Source organism: Letharia columbiana, assembly GCF_014066305.1.
Source record: "Letharia columbiana isolate WasteWater2 chromosome Unknown Sc0000011_s2, whole genome shotgun sequence".
In the NCBI taxonomy this organism is placed as follows: domain Eukaryota; kingdom Fungi; phylum Ascomycota; class Lecanoromycetes; order Lecanorales; family Parmeliaceae; genus Letharia; species Letharia columbiana.
In genome coordinates, this window is record NW_023501049.1 from 455,531 (window position 1) to 474,062 (window position 18,532).

Below are 18,532 nucleotides of genomic sequence, written 5' to 3' on the forward strand. Positions count from 1 at the left end.
GTACACCTCTCTGAAAGTGATTGAAACTGTGTTTGGTATCAAGTTCTATCGACCGCTCGAAAACAGCATCACAAGATTAAACATCTCATCATAATCTTACACGGAGCCTCGACATAAGCAGATGCTAGACAATTGCGGGACATGCCTTAATTAAACCGTTTCCCGGTCCTTGATGCTTTTTGTTATCTGGACGATCAAATTTCAAATCCTTTCTTGCAAAACTCAATCATCTTCGCCCCATGTAGGATCGATAGAAGTCATCAGCGGCATCACTGGTTGGACCACTTAATGGGCCGAAGCTTCGGCCCATCCTCTGCGCTTCTTGCACCTTCAACTGAAGGGCAGCGGCACCTTGATCAATCTGCTGCAATTGGGTAAGATGGCTGTTGAGAACTCGGACGACTTGGGTGAGCTGCATTAAGACGCAAGGTTAGCTATCATTGATTGGAAGATGAAGGCAAAAAGAAACTTACAGGATCATCTGCTTTGCCTGTCTTGCTGAGAGTAGACGATGCATCGTTGATCTCTTCGATCATATCGGTCAAATCCTTGCCCATTTCGTCTAGTCGCTCGGATAGTTTAGAAGCGATTTGGTAGCTTCGGGACATTATCAGCACACCTTTTCCTACAAATTAAGGGTGTTGTACATACGTTCTCTCCCTCTCTTGATCGGGCGCTGAGATAGTTTCACCTTGGCCACCTTGCTGGCTCGCTATCATCGAGTCCACTTCCTTCTCGTAATGATCAAGCCACGATTCCAGTGTTTCTTGATCGCTCTCGACAGCACTCAACTGCCTCTCAACCTCGGTGGTTGCTCGCTCCGCTTCCAAAGTACTACCATACAACTTCTGAATTTTCTCACTGTTTTCCACGAGCATACGATCCCACGTTGCTACTTTGTCGGCTTGCTTCTGGAATTCTTTTTGGTACTTTGATAGGTCAGAGGCCCATCTCGTGATAATATCATCCATAGACTTGTTTTTAAGCCGTGATTGGGCAGGTGGTGGGGGACCGGCTACTGACGCCCCCAACTTCACATTCGCAGCTCCGGAACCTTCAGCTGTGGCAGTCGTAACGGGCTGCGTTGTTGCTTGCGAGATCTCAGATGGAGCGCCGGATTTCGCAAAATTATTGAATAAGCTTGAAGTAGGGGCGGACGCTGACGCTGATGCGGCTGATGTGCTTGTGGCTTGAGAAGCGGTAACAGGGGCTTTGTCTTGCGGTTTCCCTATGTTGGGAAACAGACTACTAGAGGGAGCATTAGTAGAGAGTGCAGATGTGCCCGAGCTTTTTTGTGGACTGCTGAAGAACCCAAAGGCATTCGGTGCTGTTGGTGGTGATGATACAGGATTTGTTGCGGATGGTTGAGGTTGGTTAGCTCGGAGAAAGCTGAATTCGGGCTGGGAAGCACTCGTTGTTTGTGCAGAGGACGCGGTGGCGGAAGACTGTCCACCAAGGTTAGGGAACAGACTCGAAGCCTTTGGTACTTCGGATTGGGAATGCTGCGACGTAGCGGGCTTAGTCGCTCCTGTGTCCTGGCTTTTGTTCATGTTGAAGAGATTTCCTCCATCGGGTTGAGCCGATCTCTTATTGCCGAAGAGATTGGAAACACCAGCGCTTGTTGTAGATCCAAAGATACTGGGAGACTGCGCAGTAGATGTCGTCGCAGGAGCTTCTTTAGGCTTACTGGCTCCAAAATCGAACCCACTAAAGCCGCTGGACGGTGCTGCTGTCGAGCTAATGCCTGGGGCGGACGATTGACTGCCTAGGGTTGCAAAAGGATTGCTTGCATTCTGTGGAGGTTTACTGCCAAATAACGCGGATGCGCCGCCAGCACTGGTGCTTGGGGGTGGTCCGGCAGGAGTCGTAGAATTCCCAAAAAGATTTGTGGTGGGTTTGCTGGTTGGTGTGGTGGTATTTGTCTGATCTGCGGAAGATGTGTTCGAGCCTAGATTGCCAAAGGAGAATGCCCCGGTGCTGCCCGCGCCGCTAAACACACCAGGCGTTTGACTCGGTGCAGTCGCTGCTGTTTCTGAAGGTTTGCTCGGCGTAGAGAAGCCCGTGAATCCAGAAGAAAGCGCGGCGCTGCTTGAGGGTGCATTGTTCCGTTGTCCTGCCTGCCCAGTGCCAAAAAGTCCACCAGAAGTATTGTTGCCTTGCGCCTGGCTAAAGCTCCAACCAGATCCACCCGCAGGCTTGTTTGACTCTCCACCGAATAGGTTGCTGCCACCTCCTCCGCCACCAAAAAGAGAACTCCCTCCGGCCGTGGTTGTGTTGCCGAATGGATTTGCAGCCGACGATGCAGGAGGATTGACACTCGATCCGAACAGTCCACCGACTGGAGTCGAGGCAGTGGTATTTGCCTGGCCGAAGGAACTACCAGAGCTTCCACTCGTTGCAGGTTGACCGAAAGAGAACGATGTGGTAGATTTCGCTGGATCAGACATGGTGTTTGATAGTGGAGGTGTCGCTCTGGGACTCAGCAATCTGTTAGCCGTGAATCTTCGAAGAGGCATCTTGGGTTTTTGGAGAGACGTCTGAGGTTGCAGGCGATTGTACTTACCGGGAGGAGAAAGAGGGATGCCGTGACAATTATGGTAGATTCTGGATGTTACGAGTGAACACTTCAAAGCGGGACGCGATATATTGAACGCGAATTGTGCCAAGCTATACGAAATGTACCACGATCTCACCCCTATCGAGTCTAGGGTGACCGCCGCCTTATCAAGGATTGCGGTGCGAAAAGACCTCACTACACTAGTTAAATGAAATGGCGATTCCTAAAACTCTCACATCCTATTTTCACGGTTGCAAAGCCAGACGTAGGGCACATTTGTGGCGGTAATATCACCATAGCAAGAGGTCAGGTGGTCTGAAAGTTTCGCATCACACTCATAGCAAGAACAGATTCGGCAGATTTTATGTATAGAGGTGCCATCAAAGCCCATATACAGAAGTTTAATGGGAAAGGCTGAGCCCCTTCAATGAAGCCTTTCATGCATGCCTTGACCAGGGACAATCTCCTTTCATTTCAGTCATACCTGGTAAAGACTTCCGCAAAGCCACCACCAATAACTCAACAGATGAAGCCTCCACCGCCGCCAACACTTCCCATCGTACAGCACCTCGACACATCGGACTGCACACCTTCAGGGCACATTTTGCTCCGTTCTCAGAGTCGGTTGGAGGTAATCCTCATACCACTCCCCCCAGCAAGAATTGAGTGCCCCATTAGGCTGGATTAGGCACGCTCCGCCAAGTTTGCATGAACGACAACCATCGGGCAGCGCGGTTATCTATTGTGCAGAAGCCTTTCAACTGTGTACTTTCCCTTTCCCACGCCCGCAAGAGGAAACCCAGGTATCTTACGCAATCGCCGGCGAAGATGCTTGTCATTTGTTCCAAATAGATAAAGTATATACGATGCTGAAGAACCCTTGAGATGATGCAATTATCTGCATATGTCCCAGAATGTCCACGTTGCAATCTTTGCCATCTTGGATCTTTTGCCACACGGAGGGCCAGCCTGCAGTTGCCGCCCAGGTTTTCAAGCTCCCCAGTTATACAATCAGTAACCACAGGGACAAGTTTAGCAAAGAGCAGATCCATTAACCCTTCGAGTATGTCGACCTTGGCGCGGACAGAGGACCAAGTGCTTTATTTCCAGTGAAGAAGAGGTTTGACGGAATGTGGGGAATGTGTTGAATTTCACGGCTCTCATGCGCCTTCTGTGCCTTTGGCTTGAGGTGGCTGTCGCAGTGGCCCAAAATTGGGTCTACGTAACGTTGAAATTGTCAGCCTACCGGTTCAATTGTCATATAAGATACTATCATACAGACGAAACGTCCGCAAATTCTCTTTTGGAACCGTATCTTATAAGCGAAGGGGCCTTATGACACTGTGGTATCGTATGACCTAAAGTGATGCCACAAGGTCCACAAGGTTCTCAAAAAGGGCCTTATGTTGAACCAACATCGCCATACTGCCAAATATACGATCTTTAGCGCTCCTTCCAGGCTGTCTCCCCACCCAGCGTGGTGGTGTCTGTTGTATTCTATCAACCCCACGGGACTACGATCTTACAGTCTAAGAGTACATAGCCTACGTCTGGAAATAATCATTTTAGACAGTATTTGATATGACAATTGAACCGGTATTATTAATCTCTGCCCTGCCAGGCCAGCTGCCGACCTGTGCGAACTTCCGCGTTCTTTTTGCTATGCCTATTCCGTTTATTATCTAACAGCTGTCCAACGTAGGTACCTCAGAAACACTCGAACGTGGCGAAGCCAATGCACCTAAAGACTAGCGTGATTTCACATAAATTTAACGGGGTTTCTCATCTCATTCTCTTGCCAAGAATTGCGGAAGGTTAGCGTCTCACCACAACAGTCACTTGTTGTTTTCTACTCTCATTCTAAGAGCTGGTAGTGAATTCTTCTAGACACTCAATCCTAGCCAACTATCTTCTTCGAAATGGCAGATCTCTCTCATCCTCCCAAGAGCCCTACTCTGGTGCCTCCTCGCAAAAGTGTTGAGCTTGAAGATCCTGGGGCGCATGATCTGGGTGCGTAATTGCGCTTTTCAAGCTTCCATACGGAAGATGTCACTGGGCAGCTGCTTACCGTGGTCTAAGAGACGTCAGAGGCTGAGGAAGATGTGTTTTCGGATGCACAAGAGGCTCGGAATTCTCACTCAGGACCAAGCTCTCCTGTACCTACGACGAGGGTGGAAAAGGTCAACCACTCCTTCTATGTTTCTGGACGTAAAGCTCATTACTGCTAGGTCGATGATAGAGATAGCTACGGACAAGTACCCGGCACAGCCGCCTACAAGACTAGAGAACAAGACGCCGTGCCAGATGAGCTTGAGATCATACCAGATGGCCGCGAAAGTAGGCCTCATTCAAGCACGGGCCAGCAGGATCATTTGGCTAGCCCAAGAGACATTCCCATACCGAAGATGGTCGTTGAGAAGGTTGATCTAAATTCTCCAAGTCATGGAGATGTTCCAGGCACTGCCGCACATTCAAAAAGGCAAGCAGACGCTGTGCCAGATGTCATCTTGCAAGTACCTGAGCGCGATGAAGCCTCTGTTAGTGAGGATCGAGGTGACGGCATCTCTCCCGAGATCCCAATTCCCACGACCGTGATTACGAAAGTGGATTCTGAGCCAAGCCATGGAGAAGTGCCGGGCACTGATGCTTTTGACATGCGGAAAGGAGATGCAAAGCCTGACGTTGTTGAGAAGAAAGGCGATGTATCAGGTGAGCGAAGAGACTCTTTGCTGGGTGCTGTCCAGCGAGCCAATGACTGAGTCAGATAGATCCAAACTTTCCAAGCCCAAGCGAACAAAACCTCCAATAGAAGGCGCGTCGCCAATTGCGGCAGATGGTGGCTTCGGTCCTATGGAGTATGAAGATTCTGAAAACGAAAGCGTTGAATCGAAGCTTGACGAGGCTGGTAATGACACGGAGGCGGACGATGGTGAAGGCTTCGGGGATGATTTCGACGACTTTGAAGCAGGTGCAGAGAACGAAGATTTTGGCGACTTTGATGAGGGTTTGAAGCAATCTCCAATATCAGACGAAGAGCCGGCAGAGGCGGGCCTACCTTCACACTCTGTCCAGTCTCTGCCGCCTTCGATATCTCCTTTTGTAAGTAAGATTCCTTGAATCTTCAACCCCACGGTAGCACCTCGTCCCTTGGGTTGCTCCATATACTATCGAAGCTGATTTACGTGTCAAAGTCACTCCTTGATTTTAGCGAGCTGGATACTCTTGACGACATTATTGACGCGACCAATCCGTATCTCGACGAACTATTCCCCTCGACGCAGGAATCCTATCCTCCTGCCCCACCAACAATATCGGACCAGAATTCTATATTTCTTACAGACCGAAGCCTCTCTTTGTGGTCTCAACTTGTTGCTCCGCCACCTTTGCAACCTCCCAATTGGGTGCGGTCCCGTATTCGTCGCCTCTTTCTTGTGTCTCTAGGGGTGCCGGTAGACCTTGACGCGATATTGCCCGCATCAAAGCAAAAGAAGCTGATCCTACCCTCCATACACCTACGCAATCGCTCTCAATCACCACCAGACGGTCGTCGAACAGGGTCTCGAGTACGACTCAAGCAAGACAACGCAAGCTCTGCCTCTGTGGACCAGCCATCAAGCAATAAAACCAGCCGACGGAGAAAGGGGCCACCCTCCCCTCCGGAACTCAATCTCCAGACCACAAAGATGCTATGCGCGACGACACATGCTGCGCTATCCAACATGACGGATCATGAGCTGCAAGCGCATGTGAGGAAGCTTGAGGAGCTGACTGCTAAAGCCAGCGAGGTGTTGGAGTATTGGTTGAAGAGAAAGGACAGTGCTGTGGGGGATAAAGAGGCGTTTGAGGGTGTAATTGAGAACCTGGTCAAGCACGCGAGGAGAGTTCGAAAATAGTAGTACTGTAATCCTAGGTTCCTCCAGGAGCGACCCCTTTCCCCTTTTTGATATGGTCAATTCCACGTGACGTGAAGCTAAATAATGTACCTCTGAGCCTCTGGCTTTCGAAAGTCAAAAAGTCAAATATGACGCCGGTGGCGGAAGTTGGAGGACTAATCGCGGTTCGGTAAAGCTATCAACCTAATACTCCTGTCCTCCATAAGGTACCGTAGATAATGTTTCATCGTCCGATGTCCTGTCCTCAGCTTCGATCCTTCCAATGACCAACCTCCTTGATACTCTACATCATTTATAACTTCAGCATGTAGACCATCATCGTAGGGAATACGCTTCTGGTGCGTTCTAATCAGACTAGACCGGGCATCGGGATAAAGTCAGGTATGAGGAGTTGAACAAAGCAGAAAAGTATTGCCGTAGCCCCTATCTTACTAGCGTTGCATTTTAATGCGTGGCTGTCAAAGACAGGGGGCCTTTGGACCCCACGTACTGTAGTTAGGGATGAACTTCCACACACGAACTTCGACCAACAATTTTTCCAGTCGTTTCGCTGACAGCGACAACGATCAATATTATGATCTGAACACTCTACTCTTCCATCCTCTCCTTAATTCCACAGTTCGCCTTGAGCCATCAAAGCTCTCACTAGCCGATCCCCATCTACGTTCCTTTGTACACCATCGCACGGCCCTTACCCCAAATCACGAAGCCTCCAGCCTCCAGCATCACATCCCACCTTTCCCATTCTCGATAATTTGAATAGGTACAGCCGTCCAATATGCAAACAAGCAGCGGTCGCTTGTGATCTCCGGTAGATCCAATACGAAAGCCTTCCTAATATTGCCCGAGTCCGGCCCCGCGTTATGCACCTGCGACATCGAGCTGCAGCCTCTTAATACAAATTGGTATACACTTCCGCTTCTTCCTGCTACGGACGGCGCCGACCTCATGATGTCTTCTGTCGAAGAAACGCTCTCTGCGGCAGCCAGCATTGTGCGTGGTTTGGCTAGGAATGGTGCTCCCTCCTACAACCCACCAGAATTCAATATTCCTCAGAAGAACGGTGCCACAAACAGAAAGATCTTGCTGCCTGGCATAAGTATCGCGTCGAAAGAATCGCTCGAAAGCGAGCTATCAGCCCTTGCAACTCGGATACAATATCTAGAAAACAAGGCCAGCACGGTCAACCATCAAATCCTTCCCGATACCCCTAATGAGTCTGGCGGACCGACATCGCCATTTGCGAATGGCACAACGGGTACAGTCCGGAATGGTGTCTCTTTCCCAGTCCGCCAGCTTTCAGGCTCCTCCCGACAAGCTCGCGTGACGAATCTCCTCGCTGGTAATAATCTTACTTTCACTGAAGACGAGCTGGGGCATCTTCGTGATCATGTCGAGCAGCAAGCGGAGCACATCAAGACCCAAAATCAGACAATCATAGAGGTGAAGGAGCAGCTTCTTGAGCAAAAGGAGCACACAGCACGCAGTTTCGACGCTGTCAAGGACGAGAATCTCGAAGATGTTCGGCGTGAGCTTTGGAAGCATCAGCAGGCAAATGATGCTTTCAGGAAGGCCCTCAGAGAAATTGGAACTATCATCACGAACGTGGCCAACGGCGACCTGAGTCAAAAAATTCAGGTGCATGCAAAGGAGATGGACTCTGAGATTGATAGCTTCAAACGTACAATCAACACTATGGTGGATCAATTGCAGGTCTTTGGAAACGAGGTCTCTAGGGTCGCCCTTGAAGTTGGTACGGAAGGCAAGCTTGGTGGACAGGCTCAGATCTCTGGAGTCAGCGGAGTGTGGAAGGACCTCACCCAAAATGGTGAGTAGTACCGTCTGACCAAAGTTGCCTACAGTACAGTTTACTGACACTACGTAGTCAATCAAATGGCATCCAACCTGACTTCGCAGGTTCGAGAGATCGCCGAAGTAACTACAGCCGTGGCGGAAGGTAACCTCGACAAGAAGATTCAGCGACCGGCTCAAGGAGAGATCGCGCAGTTACAGCAAACTATCAATGGTATGGTGGACCAGCTACGAACTTTCGCTGCAGAAGTTACTAGAGTTGCTGGAGATGTTGGCACCGAAGGCGTCTTAGGTGGACAAGCTCGGATCGAAGGTGTCAAGGGCGAGTGGAAGACCCTTACTGTCAACGTCAATGTAATGGCCGATAGGTTGACGAGTCAGGTCCGGGACATTGCTGCCGTGACAAAGGCTGTGGCTCGAGGTGACTTGACCAAGAAGATATCAGCCAATTGCAAGGGAGAGATCTTGGAGCTCAAAACCACCATAAACTCTATGGTTGACCAACTGAGACAGTTTTCTTCCGAAGTCACCAGAATTGCCAAAGCCGTTGGCACGGATGGTGTTCTTGGGGGACAAGCTACTGTGGACGATGTCGAAGGCACTTGGAAAGACTTGACCGAGACTGTCAACCTCATGGCGAACAATCTTACGACCCAGGTTCGTGAGATTGCTTCTGTCACTCAAGCTGTCGCAAAGGGAGACTTGAGCCGGAAGGTGACCGCCGAAGTCAGTGGTGAAATTTTGGACTTAAAGGTTACCATCAACACCATGGTGGACAAACTCAACAACTTTGCTTTTGAGGTCAGCAAAGTTGCTCGCGAAGTGGGAACAGACGGTACGCTTGGCGGGCAGGCCAATGTACACGAGGTGGAAGGGAAATGGGCAGAACTTACGACAAACGTCAATACGATGGCGAACAATCTGACGCAGCAAGTACGAGGTATCTCCGATGTCACACAAGCGATTGCTCGCGGAGATCTGAGTCAAAAGATCGAGGTGCCCGCCCAGGGCGAGGTGCTCACACTGAAAGTTACCATCAACGATATGGTTACCCAATTGGATACCTTCGCCCGCGAGCTGAAGAGAGTAGCCCGCGATGTCGGTGTTGACGGTAAGATGGGTGGCCAGGCTAACGTGAATAACGCCAAAGGCCGATGGAAAGAAATCACCGAGGATGTCAATACCATGGCTGAAAATTTGACATCCCAAGTGAGGGCTTTTGGGCAAATTACTGACGCAGCTACCGACGGAGACTTCACCAAGCTAATATCCGTCGAAGCTTCCGGGGAGATGGATGATCTGAAGCAGAAGATCAACAAGATGATTTCAAATCTTAGAGACAGTATTCAGAGAAATACAGCGGCAAGGGAGACTGCAGAATTCGCAAATAGGACAAAGTCTGAGTTCCTCGCGAACATGAGCCATGAGATCCGGACGCCAATGAACGGAATAATTGGAATGTCACAATTAACTTTGGACACCGATCTTACACAGTACCAGCGGGAAATGTTGAACATCGTTCACAACCTCGCCAACAGCTTGCTCACGATCATCGATGATATTCTGGACATCTCCAAAATAGAGGCTAACCGTATGGTAATGGAGAAAATCAGCTTCTCCATGCGGGGCAGCGTCTTTAGCGCACTGAAGACGCTGGCGGTGAAGGCGAACGACAGGTTCCTGAACCTTGCCTACCAGGTCGACAGTTCGGTCCCCGATTACGTCATTGGCGACCCCTACCGCCTTCGTCAAATTATTCTGAATCTCGTTGGAAATGCTATCAAATTCACCGAGCATGGAGAAGTGAAGCTCACTATACGTAAGGCTTCGAATATGATCCCGGCCAATGATGAGTACGCTTTTGAGTTCCAAGTATCGGATAGTGGAATTGGCATTCAGGCCGATAAGAAGGACTTGATCTTTGATACCTTCCAACAAGCTGACGGCTCCACGACTCGAAAGTTTGGGGGTACTGGCTTAGGTCTTTCAATCTCAAGGAAACTTGTTGAGTTGATGGGCGGTATACTATGGGTCGATTCGGTCTATGGCAAAGGCAGCACTTTCTCTTTCACGTGCGTTACAAAGCGGGCTTCACAAGATCTACGCGGCGTCATGTCTTCGTTGAATGCCTACAGAAATCATACGGTTTTGTTTGTCGACAAGGGCAAAACGAATTGCTCTCAAGAAATTACCAGCATGCTCAAGCAACTCGAGCTGAAGCCCGTAGTCGTCGATAACGAAGCGCAGGTCCCTCGTCCAGCTCCTCCGGGCTCACCAACAAAGGAAGAGCACGGCGGTCTTCCCTACGATGTCATCCTTGTTGACGGTATGGACACGGCAGTCCATCTTCGTAGTCACGATGCGCTCCGCTACGTGCCCATCGTCCTTCTCGCCCCCGTCGTCTCAGTAAGTATGAAATCCTCCCTCGACCTCGGCGTGGCCTCCTACATGACCACACCATGTACCGTCGTCGACCTTGGCAATGGCATGCTTCCTGCCTTGGAAGGTCGTCAGACAACGTCCATCTCGGACGCCAGCAAGTCTTTCGACATACTCCTTGCAGAAGACAACGAAGTCAATCAGCGTCTGGCTGTCAAGATCCTTGAGAAGTATCACCATGGCGTCACAGTGGCCAACAACGGTCAAGAAGCCTTGGATGCAGTCAAAAAGAGGCGCTATGATGTTATTCTCATGGATGTGCAGATGCCTGTAATGGGCGGATTCGAAGCCACGAAGGAAATTCGCGCGTGGGAGCGAGCCGAAGGCCTGTCACGAACACCAATCATTGCCCTTACAGCACACGCCATGATGGGTGACCGGGAGAAATGTCTACAAGCGCAGATGGATGAATATCTCACAAAGCCACTAAAGCAAAATCAGATGATGCAAACAATACTCAAATGCGCCACCCTTGGCGGCAAGCTTCTTGAGCGAGGAAAAGACATAAGGTTAAGTGCGAAGGATGAAGCACCCGAGCCAAACAAAAATTCTGGCACTCATTCTGGAGGTGTGGGCATTGCGAAAGCGGCAAGAAGACCACCTCTGGAGAATCGGGCTATCACGAGTGCAGTACCACTCAATGCGGCTGGAGGAGGAGATAGTCCGGCGCTACTCAGTGCAGAAATGCAAGATCCAATGTCCATGGAAAGGGTACGTTGTTGCGCCTTCATAGCTTCAAATGTTGCATGCTAATAAGTCTAGATCTTGCTACGCTCGCACAGTAGTTGATCTGTTGTCGTGCTCTAATCTCGACAAGCGTACTGATGAACGAGCGTCTATCTTACTGGAAGCGTGGCGTATGGGCGAACCCGATTCAGGGACATCTGTCTCGCAGAGCACTAGTACAAGGTGTGTGAAATGCTACGAAACGTGTGGCGTTTGGTGAAGAGCATTTGTGCTCGTGTATTTTTAGAAGCTATTCTTGGCTTTCACTTGAGGGGATGTGCCTTGAGAATGCTGGTTGATGGGTACTGGAGCGATGATATCCCAAGTGCGAACAGTAGTTCTTGAGACGATGGGCCAGAATGAATAGTATAGTTCCTACCAGGTTGGGCACGACTGAATGGCTTTATACTGTGCTCTAACTCAAACATATACCATTGGTATTCAACCCAGATTTCCAGTATTGTGAGCTTCGCATGTGACACGTGCTTCTTCGTCTCGCACCTTCGGTGGACCTGGCCCAGAGAGTACATTGACCTTCACCTGGTCCTCTATCTTCCCACATTCACCTCGCATCTGCTGCGCCGTCCTCCGTACAATCCTGGCCAAAGCAAAATCCGCCTAGTAGCCCACACGCGTCTCCCGTCTCAGACTTGATATGCCCAAACCGGAGACCCGAGTTGGAGTTGGCCTTCTCTGAAAACTTTAAAGACGTGCGATAATTGTACAGGATATCTGAGAATTTGTACAGCGCGGAAGTGCCGGGAGAGGAGCATCTAGTACCCCTCTTGTGCAATCATGTCTTCGGCCTTCTCTGAAAACTTTAAAGACGTGCGATAATTGTACAGGATATCTGAGAATTTGTACAGCGCGGAAGTGCCGGGAGAGGAGCATCTAGTACCCCTCTTGTGCAATCATGTCTTCGAACAAGTCAGCCTGCTAAGTCTATATCGCTTCGCACTTCAACAAAGACATAGCTTACCAGCAATGTTCAGATAGAATGCAATGGCATTGAAGCTGGAACCGAGTCAGTCACCACATTCCGGCAAGGTGATCAACTAGTGACTCACTTCCTCTTGTTCCCCGTCATCTCCCAAACGAGCCACCTCAACCGATTCGTCCAATTAATCAAGTCCAAGTGACTCACATCAACCAGCGTCCCCTTATAGGTTCCCCAACGAGAGCTTGCTACACTGACTAGACCATCGTTGGGTCCTTCCTCTGTTTCCACAATCCGATGCGGCTGTCTAAAGGCAGACCAAAGGGGCGGCGTCGCCATAGCGCCGTAGGAGAAATATCTCACCCCCTCTCGATCCGGCGTCTTCGGATTGAAATCTTTCATCATATACCGCCTTGTCAGCTGACTGAACGCCCCAGTCTCTATCCTCATCAATTGCAGCGCCCGATACATTCTGGGTAGATTTTCGGGCCCAATCTGATCGAACACATAGTCTGCGAACGCAGAACCGCGGTGCGGGCTCGCAACCGTAGTCAAGCTAAGCACCTTTACATTTGGCGGTTTGAGCCGACTGATCATGTATCGTGCGTCCAATCCTCCCATGCTGTGTGCAACGATATTGACGCTCTTTCCATGAGCCTTTCTCTCGATATCATGGCTCAGTTTGGCCGCACGCTCTTCTATTGACGCGGACGGGGGGACCGAGGTGAGGATCACTTCGATGTTATTGGCTTTGAGGGCTTCGGTGATGCCACGCCAGTAGTGGACCCCTGGAAGGAGCTTGCCGACTAGGTGAAGCTCGTCGAAGCCGAGAAGGCCATGAGCGAGGACGATGGGATTCTGGGGGGATTCTGTAGAGGCTTAGACAGGGTTTGGCAGGAAATGCGCTGGGGACACACGGTATTTGGCGCGGATGCTGGCATAATCGTCCTTTATTGTGGGGCCAAGGTCTGAGACTCGAGGGTCTTGGGAATCATGGCGCAGAGCCGACACGGTGAAATGTCGAGTGGTGACTGCAGAGAACAGACGGCTTGAACAGCATCTTCTTGTGGTCAAGGAGATTGAATGTGCCATCGGACGGTGGAAGACAGAGGTCAATGCTGCGGCCTACACACCCTAATGTCTTGCTCCATTGTCGGCCCTCAGGAGTCGGCCTCTCCGCCGCGATGTGGAAGTCTAGCGGTTGATCGAAGTGAAGGAGGTATGATCCGGAGCCTGCTCCGGATGGGACGAAAATATTTACCGACTATCAGCCGAAAATCTTCTATAAAATTACCGAAACTCCTTGCATGACCTTTTCAACTTTGTAATCGTCAGGGCTGGATGCGACATGCCGCTCCAAGAAGGCAAGTCATGGGTAATCATGTAGCAAGTCCTAAGAGAAGGCAGGGGCTGCACCCTTCCGCAAGCGTACATTCCACAAACAATGCTGACACTAGTTTAAACGGTTGCAACTCACTCAATCTGCGATGCTCCTCTTCCTGATTCAGATAGCTGTTCTCCTTGTCATGTCTTTACTTCATGGCTGCTTATGTCCAGGACCGCGTCTCCAAATTCGAGTTCCTCGTTCTTCTTTCCTAGATTCCATAGATCCTTCGCTTCACTACTTTGGCCATGGCGTTCCCAGCAGCAGAGGGTCCAGATACAGAGGCTGTCGTTGAGAAGACCTCGCGACAACCACCTTCTGCTCCAACATGGCATTCGATCAAGCCAGATGGCGTCTCGTCCGAGTTCGTCGACGCCCCTGAGAGACCTCTGAGCGAGACAGAAAACATGACGCCCGGATCAGAGAAAGCAGATTCTCGCAAATCGAAGAAGTTAAACGAATCGAATGTTTCATTTACTTCTACGATCGAATACGATCAGACGCCTTTCGATCAATACATTCATCAAGTCAAGGAGCTGTGTCACCTCTTATGGCCGCCCTTGCCCAAAATTTCACAAGATGTCAAAACTTCCCGCGTCGAGCGTCTACTAGCTAACAATCGTGTGGCTGGGGTTTTACTGCCAAAAAGGAGTCGCTCCGCACGAGCTCCTGCTCCGCCCAAAGAGTTCCTGATTGAGCGACTACGCGGCGGAGGCTTCAATCGAGTCATCGGTATAACCGTCAAGCATTCGCCTGATGAAGAACCTGTGCGCCTCATATTAAGAGTGCCTCGATTTGATGACACTCGGCCCGATCGGGAAGTCGCTGTACTACATTTCATTCGTCATTATACACAAATACCAGTACCGGAGGTCAAATACGTCGATTTGACCAGCGACAACCCATTGAAGCAGTGTTACGTCATCCATAATCGCATCCCCGGATGTGACCTTCAGAACAATACCGGTCCTACATTCTATCTCAGTCTGAACCATGAGCAAAAGTGCACGTTTGCGAAAGAGTTCGCTCTGCTATTGCTCGAGTTACATGATATCGCGCACCCGTTTCCTGGCCTCATAGAAGTTTCGGCGGACAGTGATAACGATCGGAGCTTTACTGTTCGTCCCTTCGAACTCGAGACGGTTTCTGGCTACGAGCGAGAGCTGGACTTGACCACTAAGCTTCCTTTCTTCCAAGTTCGTCCATTCGTGAAGGATTGGAAGCGGTCTGAGAATCCGCCTCGCGAACAGTGCACATACTATTTCATGATTGCACAATTTGGTCGGTGGAAAGCTCTGGAGTTGCGTTCCGACCCAGCGACCATCAGCTGGTCGAAGAGTTATGACCGCCTTGTCACGATGGCACTTCAGATGGACACTTTTGGCTTCTTGGGTAAAGATGAGAATTGTATATGTCACCTCGATCTCTTAGGGGCACCGCGCAACATCATGGTAGACATCAAATCGGACGGCTCTATGAGCATTACCGGCATTCTCGATTGGGACAGCGCGGTTTTTGCGCCCAGGTTCGCCGGCTGTGCGCCACCTATGTGGCTATGGGCCTGGGATGATATCAAAGAGGACGAAAAACACGCTAATGATACTCCATCGAATCCTGAAGATCGAGAGATCAAGAGAATCTTCGAGGAGACAGTCGGAGACTGGTTTCTGTCGTACGCGTACAAGCCGGAATACCGTCTGGCTAGAGAATTGTTTCGATTCGCAAAATCTGGCATAACATCGAGCACAGAAACGCAAGAGGTTGAGGAGCTTTTGAAGGAGTGGGCCGCGATATACGAATCTAGGGTAGCAGATGCAGAGGAGGAAGCCACAAACACGGAGGATGCGGCTTCAGAAAAAGCCGCAGAGGGCGAGGTCGACGGTTTAACAGAAAAAGGGCTTCTTAGCGATGAGAGGACTTCTTTTGTGTGAGCGTCGGAGAGATCTACGTGCTTAGCTTGCTCATCTAAATTGTCTCCTTTTCCCAAACATTCTGCAGACGGCTCATTGAAGATCAGAGGCACGTCAATAAAGCTGGCGTACGTACTCGTTTCCTTTGATATGCTGTTCCGCACAGCGTCTGATCCTTGCCAATGAACCATTTGCTCGTGAAGCTTCCCGCAAACGGCTATATCCATGCAAACAGTGCTGCACTTTGATTGTTCTTCGCTCTTTATTGGGTCTTCTTTGACGTGGGAAACGATGTAGTATTTTGAGGCCTCCTTTCCTTCGTGCCCAGACGTTCGACTCCTGCATAGTCTATACTCGCCTCTATTCCTCACGATCTGCCCCTAACACGCTGTCCATTGAAGGACATTGATCATCGTCCTCGTTCCACTGTTCGTCCCCAACTGCTACCCTCTCTTTCCATCCAGTACACCCCAATTGGAGTTCCAAGCTCTTCCACTCATACACTATGCCGAGCCTAGCCAAGACCACAACCAAGCATCATTGCCCCAAAAAAGGCAGAGGCCAAGGCAACTGCCGGCCAGGCAAGGGATACTGTCTGGAACACCAAATGAAATGCCCACTCGGGCACAAAAAGGCGTACCTCAAAACAGAGCCATGTCCGCAATGCGACGGTGATACTACCGTAAGTTCTACGGCGGCTCGACATGGTTGGAAATATCCGCTGATCGATTTTCTCTAGCACGATGATAGAAGAGAAGCCCAGACGTATTCTCAGCGGAGAGTCGCCGAAGTCGCGAACACCTCTCGCATGACAGACAAGGCGAAAGGCAAACGAGGTAAATACGTATGAGTCTCTGGGAGCGTTTGGCCGAGGGAGCCATCGAAGCACGGCCTCTCAACCTCCGACTGAATGGTCTGTAAGACAAAAAGTCGTCAGACCACGAGTACCTGCACAGGCTGCACATGTTTCGCGTCGGAGTTTTGTCTGTATGGCTTTTTTGCGTTGTTGGATACGGAGTTTACGGCATTTTGGAACGGATTTGTTGCTTTATTGCCTTTGAATGTTGGAGTATTTTTGGTCTATACTGTTCGCAGGATGTCATCGTCTGTCAGTAATGCCCGTCACGAGTTTTGGAACAATCTTTCTTGCTTTTTGAGCTCGTTCTGTCAACTATTCCTTTGAACTTGATGGCGTCGTGGATGTGCCTGTCAAGATTATACGATCTTTTTAGCAAGTGTGCTCTCGAAGCTATGCTTGACGACGAGTGAATATTTTTTGTGGAGGAAAAAGTGGACCGAGTGAGAAATACTGACGATGGCCGCTGTTAAATCGGAAACAAGTAAAACTGCTGCCACAAAAGGTTGAGGTGCGCTTCGGATCTGGCTAGTAATGGATGATGCTATGGGGGGAGCTGCGCGAATCGCGTAAGTGCTTATCGATTGACAGTATTAAGGTGATGGGAATCCATGGCTTGGTATGATCGAGGGTGATGCTGAGGTAGTGTTTAAACCTCGATATACTTGCTTGAGCTGGGCTATTCTCAGTCTTCTCGGCGCGAGATGCTTGAACAGAGATATCGGGATCTTCTTCTGCTAGATCTGCATGCTTAAATATCAGAACCATAGCAAACAGACGATTAAAATACATTTTTCAAGTCATTAATCCCCTTACTAATGACACCACCCACACCACCATCACCTCCTCCTCCTCCTCCTTTAATGGGACCACCCAACCCATTCAGCGCGTCCTGCGCCGCAAAAACATTTCCCCTATCAAAGTTATCCACCAATACTCCCACCGGCGCCCGTCCATACAACCCTTCACAAATCCCCACCTGCGCCCCAATACTTCCCACTCCCGTGGCCGCATTAGTCGTATCATCCGCGCTATCATCCGGTATATCAACGCTCCCAATGCTTAAGTCCAGGAAATGATTCACGATATACATTCGCCCGTCAGCGGTAGCACCCTTCGGGCGGTCAAGAGTGCATTCGGCAAACTTCGGGTCTGTGACGTCGAAGGGAGTCTCGAAGAAGTAGGTGAACTCGTCGAGGATGTAGTATACCGAGGGCGCGGCGCCGGTGTCGAGGAAGGCAATGAGGCGGGTGTTGTTACCGATCAGTTCGTTGAGGGTTGGCCAGGCGGAGAGGTCGAGAGGGGAAGTGGGCGGCGTGTAAGTGTATCTCTTGAGGTTGCTGATTGTGAATGCTGTATCGAATAGACTTATGTTGACGTTGTCCCCGTTCGTGAGGAGGAGTGTGACGACCTCGTTTGGGTTAGCGTCGAGCCATATTTTGAGGTCCGTGAGATAGTCGGAGAGGGGGCCGGCATCCTTTTCCATGCAGGTGGTGTGGCAGAGATTCAGACTCCCAGAGCCATCTAGGTGGGACTGGGCTTGGAGAAAGCGAATACCGGCGTCGAGTTGCGCTGTAATGTTCACATCTTGGTTGTCTGTGGGCATGGTGCCGACGAAGGCTGAATCATGGGTGCCGATCTGGGTTATGTTTGAGTATTGGCGAGAGCACAGCTCCGCATGGCCGTTGCACAGCGCCTGCGCGTATGCAGAGAGAGGGAACAGGCTGAAGATAAAGCTAATGGGACTAAGAGGATAGCGCATTTTGAAGAAGAAGAGAAGGGAGAATGGAAAATGATGGGGGTTTTCTGAACAGAACGCAAATATAAAGAGAGAGATTGTCTCTTACCACAAGCTTTACATCGCAACAATAACACGTGCGCCACCCGTCTTTGTAGTGGGCGCATCGCAGACGAATAGCGAAAGATATGACCAATAGCTTTCCAATTGACGAACGATACCCGTCGTTGTTCCCCAGTATAGCATCACCGTATCTGGAGTCTCTCTGTTTATAGGTGTC

General features: G+C 50.1%; 6 protein-coding genes across 6 annotated transcripts; 3 read left to right on the plus strand and 3 right to left on the minus strand.

Annotated features, from left to right (window-relative positions):
* Positions 1-226: 226 nt before the first annotated feature.
* Positions 227-2,516, minus strand: HO173_004321 (uncharacterized protein; the record flags this gene model as incomplete). The annotated part of the gene is made up of 3 exons (XM_037306245.1): positions 227-412; positions 474-597; positions 652-2,516. The coding sequence occupies 3 exons, from the start codon at positions 2,514-2,516 to the stop codon at positions 227-229; spliced, it is 2,175 nt and encodes a 724-aa protein (XP_037166755.1).
* A 1,960-nt stretch (positions 2,517-4,476) lies between these two features.
* Positions 4,477-6,450, plus strand: HO173_004322 (uncharacterized protein; the record flags this gene model as incomplete). The annotated part of the gene is made up of 5 exons (XM_037306246.1): positions 4,477-4,567; positions 4,637-4,737; positions 4,786-5,266; positions 5,322-5,656; positions 5,749-6,450. The coding sequence occupies 5 exons, from the start codon at positions 4,477-4,479 to the stop codon at positions 6,448-6,450; spliced, it is 1,710 nt and encodes a 569-aa protein (XP_037166756.1).
* Positions 6,451-7,398: 948 nt separating this feature from the next.
* HO173_004323 (uncharacterized protein) lies at positions 7,399-11,490 on the plus strand (the record flags this gene model as incomplete). Its single annotated transcript, XM_037306247.1, has 3 exons — positions 7,399-8,278; positions 8,336-11,412; positions 11,464-11,490. 3 exons carry the CDS (start codon positions 7,399-7,401, stop codon positions 11,488-11,490), a joined length of 3,984 nt encoding a protein of 1,327 aa, XP_037166757.1.
* An 828-nt stretch (positions 11,491-12,318) lies between these two features.
* HO173_004324 (uncharacterized protein) lies at positions 12,319-13,456 on the minus strand (the record flags this gene model as incomplete). The annotated part of the gene is made up of 4 exons (XM_037306248.1): positions 12,319-12,344; positions 12,407-12,441; positions 12,495-13,233; positions 13,282-13,456. 4 exons carry the CDS (start codon positions 13,454-13,456, stop codon positions 12,319-12,321), a joined length of 975 nt encoding a protein of 324 aa, XP_037166758.1.
* Positions 13,457-13,996: 540 nt separating this feature from the next.
* On the plus strand, positions 13,997-15,679 carry HO173_004325 (uncharacterized protein; the record flags this gene model as incomplete). The annotated part of the gene is made up of 1 exon (XM_037306249.1): positions 13,997-15,679. One exon carries the CDS (start codon positions 13,997-13,999, stop codon positions 15,677-15,679), a length of 1,683 nt encoding a protein of 560 aa, XP_037166759.1.
* A 1,616-nt stretch (positions 15,680-17,295) lies between these two features.
* HO173_004326 (uncharacterized protein) lies at positions 17,296-18,276 on the minus strand (the record flags this gene model as incomplete). Its single annotated transcript, XM_037306250.1, has 1 exon — positions 17,296-18,276. The coding sequence occupies one exon, from the start codon at positions 18,274-18,276 to the stop codon at positions 17,296-17,298; it is 981 nt and encodes a 326-aa protein (XP_037166760.1).
* Positions 18,277-18,532: the final 256 nt, after the last annotated feature.